This window comes from Megachile rotundata, chromosome 1 (assembly GCF_050947335.1).
Source record: "Megachile rotundata isolate GNS110a chromosome 1, iyMegRotu1, whole genome shotgun sequence".
Lineage (NCBI taxonomy): Eukaryota > Metazoa > Arthropoda > Insecta > Hymenoptera > Megachilidae > Megachile > Megachile rotundata.
This window is the reverse complement of record NC_134983.1, coordinates 11,710,638-11,730,177: the sequence shown is the minus strand read 5'-3', so window position 1 is coordinate 11,730,177 and position 19,540 is coordinate 11,710,638. Positions and strand designations below refer to the sequence as shown.

General features: G+C 32.9%; 2 protein-coding genes across 4 annotated transcripts in view; one reads left to right on the top strand and one right to left on the bottom strand.

Annotated features, from left to right (window-relative positions):
* The window catches only part of barc (RRM1_TatSF1_like and RRM2_TatSF1_like domain-containing protein barc), a 71,440-nt gene extending 69,470 nt beyond the window's left edge, over positions 1 to 1,970 (bottom strand). The window contains exons 1-3 of one of the 2 annotated variants that reach the window (XM_012280678.2): positions 1,795 to 1,970; positions 841 to 1,193; positions 259 to 615 (exon numbers count right to left, since the gene is read on the bottom strand). In XM_012280678.2, the coding sequence (XP_012136068.1) occupies positions 259 to 615; positions 841 to 1,137 (654 nt within the window). In that variant the 5' untranslated portion in view covers positions 1,138 to 1,193; positions 1,795 to 1,970. The remainder of the gene's footprint in view (positions 1 to 258; positions 616 to 840; positions 1,194 to 1,794) is intronic. The other variant, XM_012280677.2, reaches the window with a different exon arrangement.
* Positions 1,971 to 3,351: 1,381 nt separating this feature from the next.
* Positions 3,352 to 19,407, top strand: LOC100882108 (uncharacterized). 2 transcript variants are annotated; one of them, XM_012280682.2, is made up of 12 exons: positions 3,352 to 3,432; positions 8,555 to 8,680; positions 12,291 to 12,383; positions 13,319 to 13,381; positions 14,428 to 14,751; positions 15,089 to 15,241; positions 15,721 to 15,885; positions 16,196 to 16,317; positions 16,411 to 16,497; positions 16,922 to 17,948; positions 18,659 to 18,747; positions 18,824 to 19,407. In XM_012280682.2, exons 1-12 carry the CDS (start codon positions 3,402 to 3,404, stop codon positions 18,845 to 18,847), a joined length of 2,304 nt encoding a protein of 767 aa, XP_012136072.2. In that variant the 5' UTR covers positions 3,352 to 3,401; the 3' UTR covers positions 18,848 to 19,407. The 2 variants fall into 2 exon arrangements, with proteins under 2 accessions (XP_012136072.2, XP_076385046.1); XM_076528931.1 differs by having other exon boundaries at positions 18,659 to 19,407.
* The last annotated feature ends 133 nt before the right edge of the window (positions 19,408 to 19,540 follow it).

Sequence of the window (19,540 nt, the reverse complement as noted above, 5' to 3'; positions counted from 1 at the left end):
ATATCATCAAAATTTTTCTTCTGTATTTAACATAATGTATATTGCATCAATAAAAACAGTATGTCAAATAATTGTCAAAAAATGTACTTTCTCTAAATGTATGTTCTCTGCTATACAATGTAGATTTTATCTACATTTTACTTCACTTAAAAATTTTTTTTAAGTTACCTTCAAACTTGATATTAAATTTGATACAGAAACTACATCGTATAGCTGTTAAAAAATTTGTAAAATTAATAAATGTTTTGAATCACTTACCTTTATGTAGATACAAAGAGCATCACCCTTTGGTTGTCCATTTGAATCCCTGTACAACTTGATTTTGTCCTTTCCTTTCTCGTCTCGAGCGATAAGACCACATTTGTTGAACAATTCTGTGAGTTCGTCCAGGGTAATGTCTAATGGTAGACCAGACACATAAATAGCAGTGTTATGTGCCTCGTCCACTTCGAACCAAGTCGGTGGATCTTGTGCTTTCCTCTTTGCTTCTACCTTCTTTTTCTCTTTTTCTACCTTTGTTTTAACTTCAGGCTCTGGTGCAGGTTTTGTTTCTCCCGCGCTTGAATCGGTAAATCCATAACTCATCTGATATCTTGCCATGAAATCATCATCCACCTGGAGCATGGTCATTTATAAATGTGAGTAAGAAATTCATACGATATACAAAAATATATACTGTGAATCTTTATGCAAATATATGTTTTTATTTAATTATTTTCATCATATGGTTCATATATATATTTTATACCATCGTACATGTAACAATTGCATAAACTTACACAGTTTATGAATGATGTCTTGTGGTAAAAACTCAAAACAAATAAAAAAAACACACCTCACCTTTGGGAACCAGGCATTCTTCTCCTTATCCCAAAAGTATACACTGCCATCATTAGGATCAGTGTACGTGTGAGTATCATTTTCGAAACCAAATACACCTTCCTGCGGTTTGGCTTCATTGGCACTCGAATCATTTTCCTTTTTCTCTTCATCTTTTTTCTCCACCCACTCGTTCTTCTCTTGATCAAACTTATATGTTATATTACTTGCTGGATCTTTGTATATATAAGACTGACCATCGAATTCATAGTGCTTCATGGGATCATCAGTTTTCTGTGTTTCCTGACAATCAGCCATTTTGATTGTCAATAATTTTTGATTCGATAATAGTTTCAGCGAACTCTATGTAGAACCTGTAACATACAATTACATAATATTAATTGAAATAACTGAAGTTGAACTCCTGCCAATTTTAAGTCCCTTGGCACGTATTAGTATATTATTATAAGTAACAAAAGAACAACCTGTTATAAATCAACACTAAGGTGAACAGTTAGTCATATTTTGATTACTTTGTTGATATTAAGGATATTATCCTAACCTTTCCAGTGTTATATATGATTTTAAGTACAAATGAAAAGAATAGCCAGGATAGCAGTTAAGTTATATTAAATCTATTGCAAAGAAATAAGTGTCGCAAGTAAATAACATTTTACAAAATAAAAGTCTAGAAAATAAGAATGACGTAATACAATTCGATCAAGCAATGATAAAGGTTATGTATATTGTGATGAAGAAAATTAATATTTTATAATCCATGAACGTTATTATCTTTATAAATTTTATATACAAAATTATGTGCAATTTCGCCTATTTGTCACTTAACATTATTACGATTTTCATCAGCGTAAATATCATTAAAATCGATAAAAACGCTGGTTTCGTGTGCATAAACGTTTCGATATAGGTTAGAATACGATCTGGTATAAGAGATAAAGTTGTTATCATACGAACCGTTTATAACTGTATTTATTCTCCGCGATATATTCAACAGGAATTAGACATATATTTATTGTTAAAAATAAAATTTGAGAAAAAATAAACACTTGTTTCTCGAATTTGACAGCAACACTTTACACGCGTTGTTGCACGTTGCGACGCTCGTGCACTCTGCGCGAACTTTTGAAACCCCTTACACTTTTGTCGATAAAGCATACTTTAATCAATATTTGTTTAGATTTGTATTTTTAAACATTCTGTCTGGCGCAAATTCTGCAACAGATTAATGCAGCGAAGAATTTCGATAATTTAATAAAAATAGCATTAAATGTTTTCATTAATGAAAGTAATTTCTACGATTTTTTTTATAGCCTCTAACTTTCATTTCAATGTATGAACATTGTAAATTAAAAGTTAATAAATTTTTATTTTTTACTGATTTTGTTCTTTTATTATTTTTCTTCAGTCACGATATCTTCAGTAGTTGAAAGTAGGAACATTAATATACGAAATTAATACAAAAAATATTGATATTTAAAAAATAAATGAAATTAAGTATTGTGATCGATAATTTTTATCTTTCTGATCTTGATTTTTATTCAGTTTTCATTTTCAAAAATATTCAACTTTATTATGTAAGTCTTTAATTAAACGCTATATATTTTTCAAATGCCACCATTCAAATTTCGAAAAAGACTTATCGGAATGCTCCTGCAGAGAAATATCTCTCAGCTTCGAAGAAGGAAGAATCAATTTCACAAATTTAGCGCCTATCTTTTCCAGCCTTCTACAAGAAATAGAACCACCATTTTCGTCCATCCTTTATCACTCGGAAAAGCCATCTACTATCCGTAAGCCCACAAAAGGGCGTGCAATGAATGCGGGACATTTCATATCGATATATCTCACATTCATCCCTTCGCACCTCAACTGCTATGCATTCATCTTAACAAAATTCCAAGCTTAACGCTTCATTGTTCTATTTTCTTTATAATTTATCATTATTTTATTTCCTCATATAGTAACTAGTCAGTTGATAACACGATATTCCTATTTTTTCTATTACGTAGAAATAAAGATTTAATCAGCTAAAGTATAACCTTCCTTCTATTAATTACAAGAATGAATACAGAGAAAACCCATATTTTACCACAGATTTAAAAAATCAAGTGAACTCGAAAATTAGAAAATTTCTTTATTTTTTCAAACATTTCATTTACCAAATAGATGTCCACTTTTCCTTTAATAAACTAGTTAAAACCGGTGGTAGGATCTCTTTCCCCTACATCGGTGTTTTCCCGAGGGGAGCCTACCACGTTGGCCATTGTTCGGTATCACGAGTGCATCGATGCAACAATGTTGAATATTGGATGACAACCGGAAGCGGTGGCACGCGAGAGAACCCAAAGACAACGTGCTTCGTGTTGTTTTTAAATTTCCGCACGAAAACACACTGTTGGTTGCAACCTGTTCTTATCGTCGGAACACACAAGTCCGACGTGTGGTTGCCATTAGAAATTGATTTCCAGTTGCCAGGCAACGTTCAGTTTAAGTTACCACCATGATAGCCATGCTTGACCGGCAGTTAGTCGACGGCAAGTTACGTGGCGCAAGGTGTAAGCATGGGCTTGTCAGACCTGGAAGCGATACCCGGTAAATTTTTCGCGAAATTTCACCATTTATGTATTATACACTCTCTTTTTTTGGCAACGATGATGCTTTATTGAGCTCTTTTCTTATACGGATGCTGTTCTTCTTCTTATACGGTGCCGGTACACCGGCGTGAGACTTGATATGATTGCGATACATTTGATTAATTAATAACTTAATATTTTTCAGTTCTAAAATAATTGAATGACTAAATAAAAGTATCGGGCGAAAATTACAAATGAAAGCGCATATCATATTTTGTGTAAAAGTTTCAGATGCTTTTGAGATATCAAACGTTTTAAAATTTATTGGAATTACAAATGTAGACTTTGTAACTATTGTAACAATCGTTCAAATATTTCTTTATTTTATTTATTTCACAATGTTGTACAATTACATGACATATTTAGTTGTATGTTTCAAGTTTAATGTTTGTATACTTTGTTTTCAGAGAATTGTGATTTCAGATCGATAATATAGTGTTCTGTGTATAAATTTATTTGCACGTGTGCAATTTTCTAAAACAAATACGTAGCAACTCAGTGATTTTTTCGATCTAAGATTTAATAGTTGTGGCATAAAGTTTAAAAAACAGTAGATGTGTAATACAGTGTATTAGAGTATAAGTACTTTTTATTTAACGAGTTGTAAATTATGCAAAACATGGCGAGTTTTTATAAAACGTTTATATCGCATTCAACGAGTGGCAAAATCGTTTTTGTTTCTGTCAGTTTAAATATAGAACAATGGGAGCACGCGTCTGATATATTACCACACGAAATACATAGCATGAATCCGTTATGCACAAACGTTACGCAGATGGAGTAAAATAGATTTATCTGTAATTATATTCATTCCTGGTGTTTTTACGGTAATGGGGGTCGCTGTATGCGTAGCAAGAAAATTGTTCTTCGGCACGAGTCAGTTATAAAACTTCACCTAGTTGTGTAAAAGAGAAATAAACTATTGCAGAATGTTATATTCATGTATCTATTTGCATTATGTGTCGAATACTTTGTCATTACAAGATTGATTCATTAATGCAGAAATAAGTCCCATTTATTTTTTTTCAACCCCCTAATTTTTCATTTTCTTCTCCTTTTTAAATTTTCAAACTTAGGAATCCTTAAATTGATGAATGAACAAATTTACAGATTTCTAAACTAATAAATTGGCAAATGGACCAAAATGGACAAATTTACAAATTACAAGTTTCAATTTTTAAAATTTTGGAACTTTCAAGTTTTCAAATTCAGATATTTAAAAAATTAAAAATTCCCAAACTTTTAAATCAAGAATTTTGCAAATTAACTTAACCTTGTATAAAATCTTCAAGCGCGAAATGTTTCAAATCAGAAATCACTTTTAATGGAACTAGAAAAGAAAGTGACATTTCTCTCGATATTTTCTCACAAACTATAACACAAATTCTATGTACATTGCTTTACACGTCTTTACAGCACCTACTATTCTCAATCGCGTAGTTTGTTACGATATTTTTAGACGTAGATGCAAGCAATGGAATTTTTTTGTTGTTATAAAATTGCTGCTCCTTATACACTATGCAGAAACACAATTACAACACACTTATTAGTTAACCATTTATGAACTCAGCTAACATTGAGATAACACATTAGATTTCTATCAAAAATTCAAAACGTTCTTTCTTATTTTTTATCGTGCACAAATGTGATTTGCATGTACTGTCACCATTGACGTAATTACTTAAAGATCAAGGCGGTCCGAACCTTTCTTGAGAATGCAAATTAAACCCCCACCCTATTATAAATTATTGAAAATAGTAAAGAAACGTTCTTTACTTCGCAAGACCTTATCTTATGAAAGATAAATATTTGAACTGAAATGTAACACGCAACTAACGTCTCTATAAGAACGTGAGACGAAATCATTAAAAGTATAATAATAGCTTAACTGACAGTATGAATAATAATTATGGTAGAATTAATAACCACTAGCCTGAGCAGTTTACGATAAAACAACTCCTTTTTTCTTTTGATGTGATATACGATTCAAAAATATAGTAGTGAAGATAAAGAGCTTGATAACCCTGAACAATATTTTGCCAACTGACAACAATAAATAATTTTGAGAAACAAGATATTCCACTGAGAAGTTTTGGCATGTGCAGTCATATTTATTTTCATTCGTCAATAAGAGTAATTTTGTGTAAATATCTCTAAAGACTTCGCTATGTTTTTCCCAAATTTTGAGAGTCCGAATTATACAGTCAGATTTGAAAAATTATCGAGATACGAGTCGTCACAGTAGTATCGTTATCGCGACAGAGTGTCCATGTTGCAAAATTCGATTAGCTGCTCACGGGACATTGAATTAAATATTGCAATTGATCCGATTGGAAGGCGCATATATTTTGATCCGTTTTCATGACTGTTAAACCATGCATCCCCGGGTTAACGACCTGACGCAGTTGCAACGACTAGAAAATGAGCGCATCGATGTTATCGGCACAGTGAATTTACCATCTTGCATGTCGCGTTTCGAAACAGGGACATATTCCACATATTCCACAAGTTTAATAAATACTAGCGAACCCATCACACCTATCTATTAAATACAGCCATATATGACAATGCTTTTAAACGAACCTTTGATATCAATTATTTACAACAAAATACATAAAAAAATGTTAGTTTCACGTTAATTCCTTTTATTTTAATTTCATACTATTTGCAAGTCAAAGTTTTAATGATCTATCTCAGCGACCTGTTGACCTATGACTCCAATTTAAAATGTTGTAACTCCAGCTTAATTAGTATTGCACTTTTGCTTTACATTTAAAATGCAACTTTTTACGTTCATTTCTGACCTTTTTAGCTCCCGGTCAATTTTTTCAAATTTTGCATTGCTCTAATTTGATGACTTTTGGATAAAAGTTGTTGCTGACACATTCCCTTGAATAGCATTGAAAATGTGTAAGGAAGGCTTGTTAGCCAAACTGTGCAAATTGAACAAAGATTATCCGGGGGAAGAAAATCGAAATCGATATCTAGCTAGCGCATATTCACTGTAATTATCAGGTAGACTACCGAAGAATTGTCAAGCACAGAAACAATTAATTTGAGTCATTTATTCACTTTAATACTGTCGTTGAAAAATTAATTTTCACTCGCAAAATGATGTACATGTCATATCATATCACAATTGCATAATAAGTGTCCAAAATTAAAACTCACAAAGGATCGTCAATTTTCTCGCTGAATAGAAACGAACATGTAACAGGTACAATAGCCCGATTGATCCAACAGCTATTTTCAATGAAAATCCATGACCCGTTTTCCGTCTTTTAAATGTTAAGAAAGTTTCTGTAACAAATGTGCTGACCTAGAGCTTAACTTATTCATCGTTTTGTTACTCGTTCAAGGTTTTTTCCGTATGCGTAAATTTTCGCGAGTGCAGCCCTCGAAACGTAGTCTGATGCCGTAATTGGCAATTAAAGTCATCGTAGATAAAGAACAACACGTTCAGCTCGAAAGATGAATGTGTGATGAATTATGCAAAGGGAGGACGTTTGAACTTTTGATAAGAAGAACATAAACGTAAGTGCCACGAAGGATTTACACGGTGTTGCTGCATCACTGACCTTTGCAAACGAGAAACTAAAATTATCGTTCAATGGTGAAACGGCTAAGCTTGTCTCCGGCAATGATTTAGTCATTTCGACGATTAAGTCACGTTTTCATCCCCCTTTGATTAACGTGGGTTTCTAGCCCCTGCGCGATGTTCATGATCATCGAATGTGTTCTTAAACATTCATTCACTGTGCAGAGACATGATTGTGGCTTTCAAAGCCATGCAATCATGTTTCTGCTTGTGGATCTGTTATTAGAGCTACGATCAAGTTCAGTATGTACACTCGAATGCAAGTTTTCTTTGTCTAGTAAAACTGGGACACGTTCAAATTTTTTACATATATGTAAATTTTAATATTTGTAAATTTTTTAGGATTTCTAATTTTAAATTAAATTACAATTAAATTGAAAATTTGTATCCTCCGACATTTTGTCACTGCACATGGCGCCCTCTAGCACCTTCACCCTTCATCGGTTTCACTCGTAATTAAAGGAAGCCTACATTTTACCTCAATATGCAATTTTTGCTCGAAGGTCGCATTTCACGGCTCCACTTTGTTCGTAGCACCGATAACATCGTCCTTTAACAGTAATTATTCACTGCGATGGACATAGATTACCTTTTCATCGTTTCTTAAGTTGAACAGTAACGTATCTAACATCTCGCAATACCGGTTAGCGAAAAAACGCGAAAGCGCTAAATTTTCAATGATTTATTCAAGGGGTTTAACGCGATAACGTGTTATCAAAGAACGAATCTGCGTTTCGTCTTTTTATATCTGACACGAAATGGCGTTTGCGCGATTAAGGAGAAGCGACATAAATATTGAGGAACAAAATCCTTGAGTCCCTACGCACGGTCCCTTTGCAATTCGGTAAAAATGACTGGATACGAGCGGCAGAGCCAATAACAACTTTAAATGGTCATTTAAAATTCAAATAACAACCCTTCCTTAACTTGATCATAGATAAACGAGCCATTATGGCAATAACTTGAATCTAAATTTGCTTTTGGCGAGTCGTGTCTGGAAAGCTAAGAGCTCGGTGCACGAGAGATTAAAATGATCCGTTCGGCGAAGCTTGTTCGTAAAATAAGAATAGAAACGAAATTGTTCGTTCATCTAGAAGGAAAACGTGTTTGTGATTCCTTTAAAGTATGAATTAATCATTACACGTACACGTTTCTGATACGATGTTTCTATTTGAATCAGCTTTCACATTTTAGAAATCTTTACTGCAATTTTTAAGTTTCTTTAAAGAAGAAATTATTTCTTAACTAAACATATTATTAGATATTTAAATATGTGATGTTTAAACCACATATTATTGGAGGAGAAACCTACTACATGGTGGGCGCTGAGACAAATATGGCGGATGTTAGTGTGCTTAAGGGTACTACAGTTAATGTTGAGCGTTAAGTTAATACTAAGGGTGCTTAACGTTAATGTTGAGCGTTAAGTTAATACTAAGGGTGCTTAACGTTAAGTATATAAATTATTTACGTTATTTTACAGAATCGGGTGCGGTGTTTACGGTTGGCCGAAGCAGATTCGCAGACAACATTGCCTCACATTTCTTCATCCGAAAAGATCCTGTTGTCTCCATCACATGCGGCGACGAGCATTCCGCTGTGATTTGTCGTAAGTAAAGTGCAAATATTATGGAAAACTTAATAACCATAGAGCAATCATTAATTAGAAGAGTGAATATCGTATATTCTCTTCAAATGTGGGCAAGAGAAATTGTTTCTATTTAACAAGAGTGTTGGGAGAGAGTGTACGCAAACTGTAAATGTTACCTTAATTGTCCATTGTATGTAGTTTAATTAATTGACCAATTAAAAGCAGTAATTAATTTGTTAATTTTATTGCTTTGCAGTATTTGTCACACAACTGTACTTTGGTCAAACTTGTATTTGTTCAAATTTACTGTCGAATGAGATCAATTATGATCCACATTTCTGATACGTGTCGGACAGTAATATGAACAATACATAAGACAAATATTTTAGCTGAATAATACTTGTAAAAGTTTATGCAAAGGAATATCGAAAGAATTATGAAGTGGTTCTACGAATCGATTACGCCACGTATCATTGTTAATAATCATACTTTCCATGAAATATAATTATAGTGTATCCCAAAAATTGTCACACAACAGATGAGAGGCTACAAAAAAAATAGTCGAAAAGGAAATCATTTCTTTGAAAGATTTTTGTATGACTCTACCGCTTGTACCTTGATTTTTGTGACGCCCTACACGTTCCTCGTTAATTTTTAATCAAAACGACTCGATTCAGCTCGGTTTTACACCCAAGATAATATCAGTTGTCTATAAACGCTTTCGCAGAACACACTAAACGTTAAGTTAACATCTGATGCGTTGCCCAATCGATTTGTACACGACTGTTCTTGATTCTAAAGGAAATCAATAAGTGTACACATGAATGACTGTAGATGTTTCAATGATGTCACACGCGGTTGTGCATTTTAAGTGTTTGTATCACAGTTCTCGTGCGAACATCCTATAATTTCATGGTTACAACAAAGGGTAGTAGAACTTGCAGAATTATGAATGTAGAATTCTGATATTTTCCTGCGGCAGGGGCTTTTGGGTCATGACAGGAAATTACAAAAATCACTGTCACAGAAATGAACTTAATTAAAAGCGGCAGAGAAACTTTCTCTAAGTAGAAAATAATCTTTGTCATACTTTGAAAGAAACAAGATTGTATTTTCCTTTCTCCCTTTGCAAGCCACCCGTTAAAAGAGATGCCTTCGTCTAGAATTTTAAATTAGAATTACAATGTCTCTTACAAATTATAATGTTTTCATATAATATAATTTAAAGCAAGAAAAGTTTCTAATAATATCTAGTAGCTTTAAGAAAATAATACAAGAATTTACCTAGCAGAGAAATATCGAAGATGTAATATGATTTTCTGGAACACCTGATTTTCTTTATAAAACAAACATCTCCCAAAAGTATTTCTTGTTTCACTTCTCGCTTTTGTATAATCTCTGTAGAATTACACCTATTAAAGCTTTAGCTTATTTTTACCTTCAGGGCAATATTTACAGGGTTCATTTTAGCCTCGCGCATATCACAAGGTTTAGTTGCGATAGCTACGATAATGTCGTGATTTATAGACTCTAAAAATACGGCACCACATTATAATTATTGTCAATAAAAAGGCAACGAACAACGTAATTTCATGATACCTTCCTCTTCGTTTATTTTGCAACATTTTTATACCGACAAAATATCGCGAGATTAATTCAAAGTAATATCTTTTTATATTCCTCTAGAAGATGTGAGAATTTATGAAAATTTGGAAATTTGGGAATTAAGTAATTTGAGAATTTGGGGATTTGGGAATTTGGGGATTTGGGGATTTTGGGATTTGGGAATTTGGGGATTTTGGGATTTGGGAATTTGGGGATTTGGGAATTTGGGAATTGAGGAATTTGGGAATTTGAGCATTTGGGCATTTGGGAACTTGGGGACTTGGGAACTTGGGACTTTGGGAATTTGAGAATTTGGGGATTTGGGAATTTGGGGATTTGGGAATTTGGGAATTTGGGGATTTGAGAATTTGGGGATTTGAGAAATAGGGGATTTGAGAAATTGGGGATTTGAGAATTTGGAAATTTGAGAATATGGGGATTTGAGAAATTGGGGATTTGAGAAATTGGGGATTTGAGAATTTGGGAATTTGAGAATATGGGGATTTGGAAATTTGGGAATTTGGGCATTTGGGAATTTGGGAATTTGGGAACTTGGGACTAGGAAATTTGGTACTTCCAAGTTTGGAAATTTTAAAATTTGGAAATCCTGAAGTTTGGAAATTTGGGAGATCAGGAATTTGGGAAAGTGGAAATTTGGGAATTTGGAAATTTGAAAATTTGGAAATTTGAAACTTCCTAATCTTACAAATTTCAAAACTTGAAAATCTACAAATTCAGCAGTTATTAATTCGGAAATTCGGTTCAGTCAATGTTTGATCATATTAACATCGAACAAGCTTCGAGTTCTAATTTAGCCGAAAGACACGAATCCGTTGACAAATTTTTCGTGAATAATTCATGAAGTTAAACGTTGCTCGATCCGTCAATTTCTGTGCAAAACAGCACGGATCGAATCCCACATGATTTACAGCTTCTGTATCACGATTCGCGAAGAAATTATAGTCGACCTATGCTTTCACAGAGGATAGCCACTGTCCGGTAAATCGATATGACCACGCAATGTTCTAGCACGAAACATACATAACTATACGAGCAGGGTGGACATATTGTTATTATCAACAGTTCCAGAAACTATTATATATGAACAGTATGAGCTTTCTTTTTCCTTGAATGGAATATTTTGTCGGTATTATTTGTTCCAGTGAGTCATATAAGCGTTTATTAACACTTTGACAACCGCATATTTCACAGAATTCTCGATTCCTGCAATTTTAACACTAAACTACTGTAAATCCTTAATCACGTAGCTTAGAAACAAATCAGGTCGTTTCACAAGAGTTTAACTATTTTAGAATGAAAACTACATAAATATAAATAAATAAATGTATTTTTTTTGTACGACTTCTCTTCTTTATTTTTACCTTTTTCATTTTGAGATAAAAATGTTCGAAGGTTCTTCCTCAAAATTCAGATTTCATATATGGATTCGTGTTTTCAATGGCCTAATTTGCATTTGCACCTTTGTTATATTCATGAAGGAAATACTTTATGTACACCTCGTTCACGTTGTTCTCGATAAAAAATTTTAATTATTCGTTATAGATGCACGTTGAAGACTGAAATAATTACTAAATACAGAAACAAGGTGACAGTCTTTGGAATATAAAAATAAACAAGGACTTTTGAAATGACCTGATGACATGCAGGCCATATATTATATCGATTTTTAATGTACAAGTAATGTTCCTTTATCATTTATCTTATTACCTATTTAGTGAATTATCTATGTGCAATTAAAAATATTAAGTTTCTAGATATTTATTTCTCAGTAAAAATTCTGAGTTCAGTATAAAATAATTGTGTGTATTTGATACACTTGAATTTGTACACTTTTAAATGCAGTTTAATATTTTTTTATAAATTCTGTAAACGTGGATATACATTTTTAACAGCTGATGAAATATCAGAGTTTTGAAATATTGCGTAAAATATTTTTAGTAAAATAAATAGTAATAAAGGATGAATTTATAGTTTAGGAAAATATCATTTTTATTGCTTTCAGAAAGCGGTAGACTGTTCGTCTTTGGAAGCAATGATTGGGGTCAGCTCGGTCTGGGCCATAGAAACCACATTAGTAAACCGTCTTGCGTAAAAGGTTCATATTCTTACAATTTTACTTCTTTAAGAATCTTAATCTATAAGAATTTCTTACATTTACCAAAAAAAAATGTGAAGAATTTCAAATTAGAAATTCAATTTTATTAAAAGATTTCTTCGTCGTTGAATTATTTTAAGTAAGATGATTTTAAGTTATTCCATAGTAATTTCGTTTTCAGACATACCTAGTTATACCTAATTAAAAGAAATGATTATCCTGATTAGTTGTAAAAACATTAACCATTGTTTGCTAAAATTGTATGTCGTTATTTTAACGCTAAAGCTACCAGTAAGGTCAAATGACTCTCTTACAAGTTTTTCATTTTTACTTACAAAATTTATTAAGACAATTTCTTTAGAATCTTTGCTAATCTTCATGAAGGTGAAGAATTAACATGTATATTAATTTATATTTTATCATTTGCTTATTTATTTTTAATGTAAGTGAGTAAACGTGTATTACACACTGGTAGGTTTAGTATTAATCCTTTAACACGTTCCGTGCCAAGCCATTTTTGCCTGACTTGTCGTTCAGGACATTTAATATTTTGACTAAAGATTAATATATTATCACACAATATTTCATTACATCCTCAATACATAAGTAATTCTTTTTTTCTTTTGTTCTATACTGCATCTTGTATAATACTTCATTTTTTAGGTAGAAATATAGTTTACAGAATTATATTTGTAATAAAATATATGTTTTCAACGCATTGAATAAATATGACTGTGTGTACCACCGGTGGTACACGTGGCCTGACGATCAAGTTTACCGTGTACCACCGGTGGTACACGTGGCACGGAACGTGTTAATTATAAAATAACCTGATATTTATTTTCTTGTACTTCTATTTGACTCCATTTGACTAAGAACAAATTCATGCCCATCACGTTCTGCTATGCGTTCTCATAGAACCTATTAATTTTCAGTGCTGAAGCCGGAAAAGGTCACACATGTCGCATGTGGGCGCGCACACACACTAATTTCCACAGGTAATCCTTCATTTATTCCATATATATCGAAAAACCATCTTAAATACAGTCACGTAATTAGCATAATGTTACAAGAACCTTGTTATCGCGTCGTTCATTCAACTCGTACCTTATAAATAAATCCTACGATCGATATATTTTCTGTCGTCCAAAGAAAAGGCTGTTCGTAGGATTTGTCCAAATCACAAAAATAAATTTCCATATTTCTGCTTCTATTCTTTTGAAGTGCCACCGTTAAATTTATGATAACGTTTGATTTATTACAGGCACTTTCGTAAATGTCTATAACCTAGTCGTGTTTGCGAATTCGTAGCTTGAATACCAAAACATTTCGAACGATAAGATTCCAGATCGGATAACGTTACTTTTGAAGCAGGAAAATCATCGGTTACATTTTAAGCATGTCCCCGATCACGCTTCTCACTTCAAAGATTTTATCTGTCCTCATAACGTGTATTCTCGCGTCAACCTTATTTTTCACCACTAATTATTTTAATGCCGTTTCAATTTTAGCACTCTAATCACTCTACAATCTCTCGGATCATTAATAACTATTCCGTCTAAGTGTCGGTAAAAAACTTTGTACCCTTCAAACGTTTTTATTCTAATTTCTAAGTGCTATAATAGCGAACATTCTTAATAAAAATTCGAACATTTTTAATAAATAATAATTCTTAATAAAAAATTCTACTATACATATTGATGGGTAGTGGACTTTTATTACACTGTCACTGATGGCTATAAGAGTCGAAAAAATTGTAAAAGCCTTGTTAACAAAATATGTGAAAATATGACTCGTTGACGACATATCACGTTGGTGATATAATCACTTAACAATACCATGCGTTAATGATAAAATACATTCAGCTACCCCCATTTCAGGGACCTACACTAGTTGTGACACCTTGTATAATACGTTGGCAACACAACACATTAGTGACACAACGCTCTATCGATATAATGTGTCGAGAGTAAAACGCATTGACTATATAACACGTTGGTGATATAACGCATCGGCGATACAGTACAAAACTATGTGGTTATAGGAGCGCAAAAGATTTTTGCTTGTGGCAGCGATCAAGAAGGCCAACTAGGTCGAGGAACATCGGCGATAGGTGATTCTTCAAGTTCTCCAGTATTGGTGTACGATGCAGGATTGGCTGGGTCAAAGATACTTCAACTTGCCGCCGGTTCTCATCATTCTCTCGCCCTTATCAGCGACGGTGGGGTGTTTGCATGGGGCAGCAACCTCGAAGGACAATTGGGTCTCCCGGATGTCTCTGGTTTGGTTAATAAACCGACGAAGGTCCATATTCCTGAACCTGTCAAACAAATTAGCGCTGGGTACTATCATTCTGCATTTCTGACAGGTAAGTAGATAAGGCATAATCCATTGATACTGTAATAATTTTCAGAGTATTATAAACATTCTCAGATCTCCCAAATTCTAAATTTCTTAAATTCCCCAAACTCTAAATTTCTTAAAATTCTAGTTTCCCGAATTTCCTAAATTTCACAAATTTCACAAATTTCACAAATTTCCCAAATTTCTAAAATTTCCTAAATTTCCTAAACTTCTCAAATTTCCCAAATTTCTAAGTCTCAAAAATCACCAAACTCCTAAATTCACAGGTCAAAAAATGTCGAAATGCCCAAACTTATAAATTATCGAGTTATCAAGTTCGAAACGTGAAATTATATTTTTAGAAAGCGGTCTGGTTTACATCTGTGGTGAGTCGGAAAGTGGAAAATTGGGAATCGATGTCAATTTTTCTACGCAAATTACCCCGAAGCAAATGCAATTACCCAGCCCAGCTGTTCACGTAGCATGCGGTGGTCATCACACGGTTGTTTTAGCGGGTGGGTTCAAATGAATTTTTCTTGCGCTAATTACCCTTTTTTCGATCAAAATAATGATGCAACGAATTTGCAAATTTTTATTTATATATATAGTAACTGGTAAACCTGCATTTGCTCTTTGAATCATAAAAGTCTTGCATCTACAATAATTTCGATAATTTTAATAATTTCCTAGTCATTAAATGATATTCGTTACTGAAATATTTATCATTGATTATTATAATACATAACAATAAGATTGCGTGTTACGCCGCGAATTCTTAAAACTAGAAAGTAACTAGAAAATGCAAGCATCGTCATTTACCACAAGAAAATATCTTCTCCGTTATGTAGTTACAAGTTTTACTCAATGAAATTTTCTTCGCCTTCAGAAGAAACACTTTTTTGCAGTCGCATCATTATACACCTACGGCGATTATATCGAAAGATCCATCGCTAAAAACGCAGCACATTTTTACAATTTCTTCTGTGACTTACAGAGAACGGGAACATCTACTGCACCGGAAGCAATTCGAATGGACAGCTTGGTTTAGGAACAAACGTCACAGAACTTCACACTCCAAAACTTCTGTCACGTGGCATGTTACAAAATGAAACAATCAGTCGGATTTCTTGTGGAGAAAGTCACACAGCCATTGTTACTGGTACAGTTTGTTATAAACTTTGTTTGTTATTACATTTCGTTATTATATTAATTTTGTTTTATTGGTTATTATAAATTAAATTTGGAAGAACAACAACTTGTTCTAAACTGAATCTTACTATTACACAATTTTTTACAATATTCATTAATTGTTTTTATATATGTAGTTGAATAATACTTTTATAAATTGTTAATTAATATAAGTAATATATTACATGTAAAATGGCAAATGACATTGGTTATAAGCAATTACGAAAGCAATTTTGGTATCGTGACTTTTTTCTTTTTACAACGCTGATTTTTCATGACAGAATCTGGAAAGCTTTTCACGTGTGGGGATGGAAGACACGGAAAACTGGGGTTGGAGGAAAATGAAAACAACGTTCATGAATTAACCTTTGTTCAACGATATAAAGAACTGTTTGTATCGAAGGTAAATATAACTGATTTGTTTCATACACATATTGTACATATTCTATATGTTTGATTTTGATTTCAAAATATCGTTGTTTTATTGATCGTGTAGGTGGCATGTGGTGGCTGTCACACAATTTTGCTTGGCCAAAGGCGCGAAATGGAAGGAAATCATACGGCAAGAGAAATTTCACAAACGGTGATTTAAAGTTAATTGTTTCATGAACAATAATTTGTATAAGTTTATAATAATAAGTATAATAAGTTTATATCCATTCTAATACCACGTGTCTATAAAAGTGAAATTTCATGCAAGGACAAATAAGATTGATCGTCCCAGACTAGTTTTATATTTTATATTTCTACCATTACATATACATTACACACGAGTAATGCGTTATATAATGTATAAGTTGGTTATGAATAACTAAATTGAAATATTCAATTTTTCATCACTCGCAAAATTTCATTGTTTATAGGTGCTGTTAGAATGGATGTTAATACATTTTGTGATATATATTTATAATTAATATTCAGGGAACTTTAAAATTAAAATAGTTATTAGATACCTTAAAGAAGAACATAACTATTTCGTAGTTAACAAATTTTTGTGTACAATACAGGAACACATGCAGAAGAGGAATTCTCTTCCACCCTTAAAGCTTCCTGTAAATAAATTGCATACAGATCCTCACGAGGAGAACACGACCGACACAGTAAAAGCGCAAATAAATCCAGAGAAACCAGCTCTTCCGCCAATGATAGAAGCACAATTAGACAATGAGACAAATAACGAAGAAAATACGACGGACAATGCTAGAGATTCCATGAATAACGTCGAAAAAGTAGACAGTCCGCAAGAGTCTTCGCATAACGCATCACAAAAGACACCGGACACCATAGTGGACAAAATGGAGTCGGAAATTGCACAGGACGAAGCGTCGATGGCCGCAGAAGAATCCCAAGAATCGAAAGAACAAAACGAAAAGCACGAATTAACAAATGACAATGAGAAAGTGGAGCCGAAGGTGGATGCAGAGAACAATATCAAAGAGAATGCGTCTGAAACAAGCAATGAACAAACTAACAAGGAGAACAATAACGAAGTGACAAACGAAGCGTCGAAAAATGACGAGGAGAATCACACGGAAAATACTGAGAAAGACAGTGAGACAGATAATAAGCAAAGCAATGACGAGAATGAAAAATCAGAAGCGATGAACGAAAAAACAGAATCGAATACCGATGGTGACAAGGAAAAAAGTACTGAGAAACAAATGTCTCCGATTGCGACACCGCCGCCAAAACCACCGAGACTGAAGCCCGGAAGTGCAAGCTCCGATGAGAGAACATCGGAAAAGGAAAAGGAAAATGAAAACAAGGACGTGGAAAACGGAGAGAGGAAAGAAGATAGTTTAGATAAGGAGGAAGAAACAAAGGAGGATGAGTCGAAGAAACAGGAGTCGAATTCGATGAAATCCTCGGCGAAAAGCAAAAGTTCGAAGTCGAGGAGATCGATAGCCGATGCAGAGGATACAATAGAAATCGATAAGCAGGATGACAAGGAAAAAATTGTTGATGAGGAGAGGACGAACGCTGACAATGCGCAAGATGATGCTGATGTTGTACAGTCACCGCCTCCTAAAACGGGTACGAAAGAATTTTTATAATTGATAAAAGATTCATGCTTTCTGATTGACAAATTTTTTAACTTCCAAGCTTATACATTTACACATTTAGAAATTTTCAAATTGAGAAATTTGCACAGGTGAAAATGAATTTGGAAATGTAGAAATCTGAGAATTTCAGAATGTACAAATTTTAAAATTTGAATGTGTTTAAGTATATAGAATTAAATTATATTAATTGAAAAAGTTTGCAAATATTTAAAAAGAAATGATCAAACTTAACTTTCTTTTGTAAATTTTAATTTTTGTAAATGAGATGAACTTATTTTTCATCATACCTCAATTACTGGAACACCTTGCACGTAGCGAAATTGACCATGTGAAATCAGGCCAAAGAAGTTATGTAAAATATCGTACAGGGTGTTACAAAAAAGATATTCGTACAACTGACTGAAGTCAACAAAAGTTTCCCTCTGTTCGATTATTCAATTTTTATTTTCATTCGAGTAGAATAAAAATATAATACAGATAAAAGTATAAGTATAATACAGATTATCAAATTACACAATATGGAAGAACTTCAATTTCTTTAGTCTCGTTTTATAAGCAAAGTTCATCGTACGCATTTTTTTAAACACCCTGTAAATCTTCATGAAAAGGGGGATTAATAAATATCTTCCTCAGAACTTTGAAAATTATTGACAACTTTTGAATAATGATTTCCATTAACAGGTAGAATATCGAAGATGTTTAAAGCGAAGAAACCGCAAGCAACTGAAAATGGCACAAAAACCGCAGGTGCAGTTAGCCACAAACCCAAGGTAAACATAACGTCCATATTTATAAACTAAAATAAGTAAAACATGGTAATAACTCGTTTTACTTTTATGATTACAGTCGAAAACGTGTAGTATCCTGTGATTAAGATGTTATTGACAATGTATCATACCGCATTACAGTTTTCATAATAATAAGTGCATGATTATAGTGAGATTGGGACCAAGGCGAGTGATGTTAAAAAGTGACTTCATTTACGACTAAGAATAACTTTCCATTATACATAAATTATAACACTCGAATTTATCCTGTTGATCCAGCATTACATACCTGCTTTGTTTTCTATTTTTTATCAAATAATTTCATTCGATCATTGATGTAAAATACGTGTATTACAAGGTGAGGAATCTGGAAGGTCATATTTAAACATCTTAGTTTTTCAAGAAACTGGGAATCTTTTTTAAAGAACCACTTTTTTCTATAACATTTTTATTCGCGGAAGATTTCTGAAACTTTGAAATTATTCATAATTTTTTGTACTAATTATAATACCGAAATCGATAGAAAAATGTATCTAAATAACCTTACAGATTTCACGCAAAAAGTTTCAACGAGATATTCATGAAATGTTGACTTAGAAAAGTACTTGTAAATAAGAACACGACTGTAAAAGACGAAAAATTTTAACTTGAGTCCTGTTAACTTTCATAACTATTATATTGTATAAGGTGTTCACGTATTCATTTAAACAATCTTTTGTATAACTGCTGTGTACAAATAAAAGTAGATACCGAAGAATCTAATAAAATCATTCTTCACAAATAAAACAAATTATGA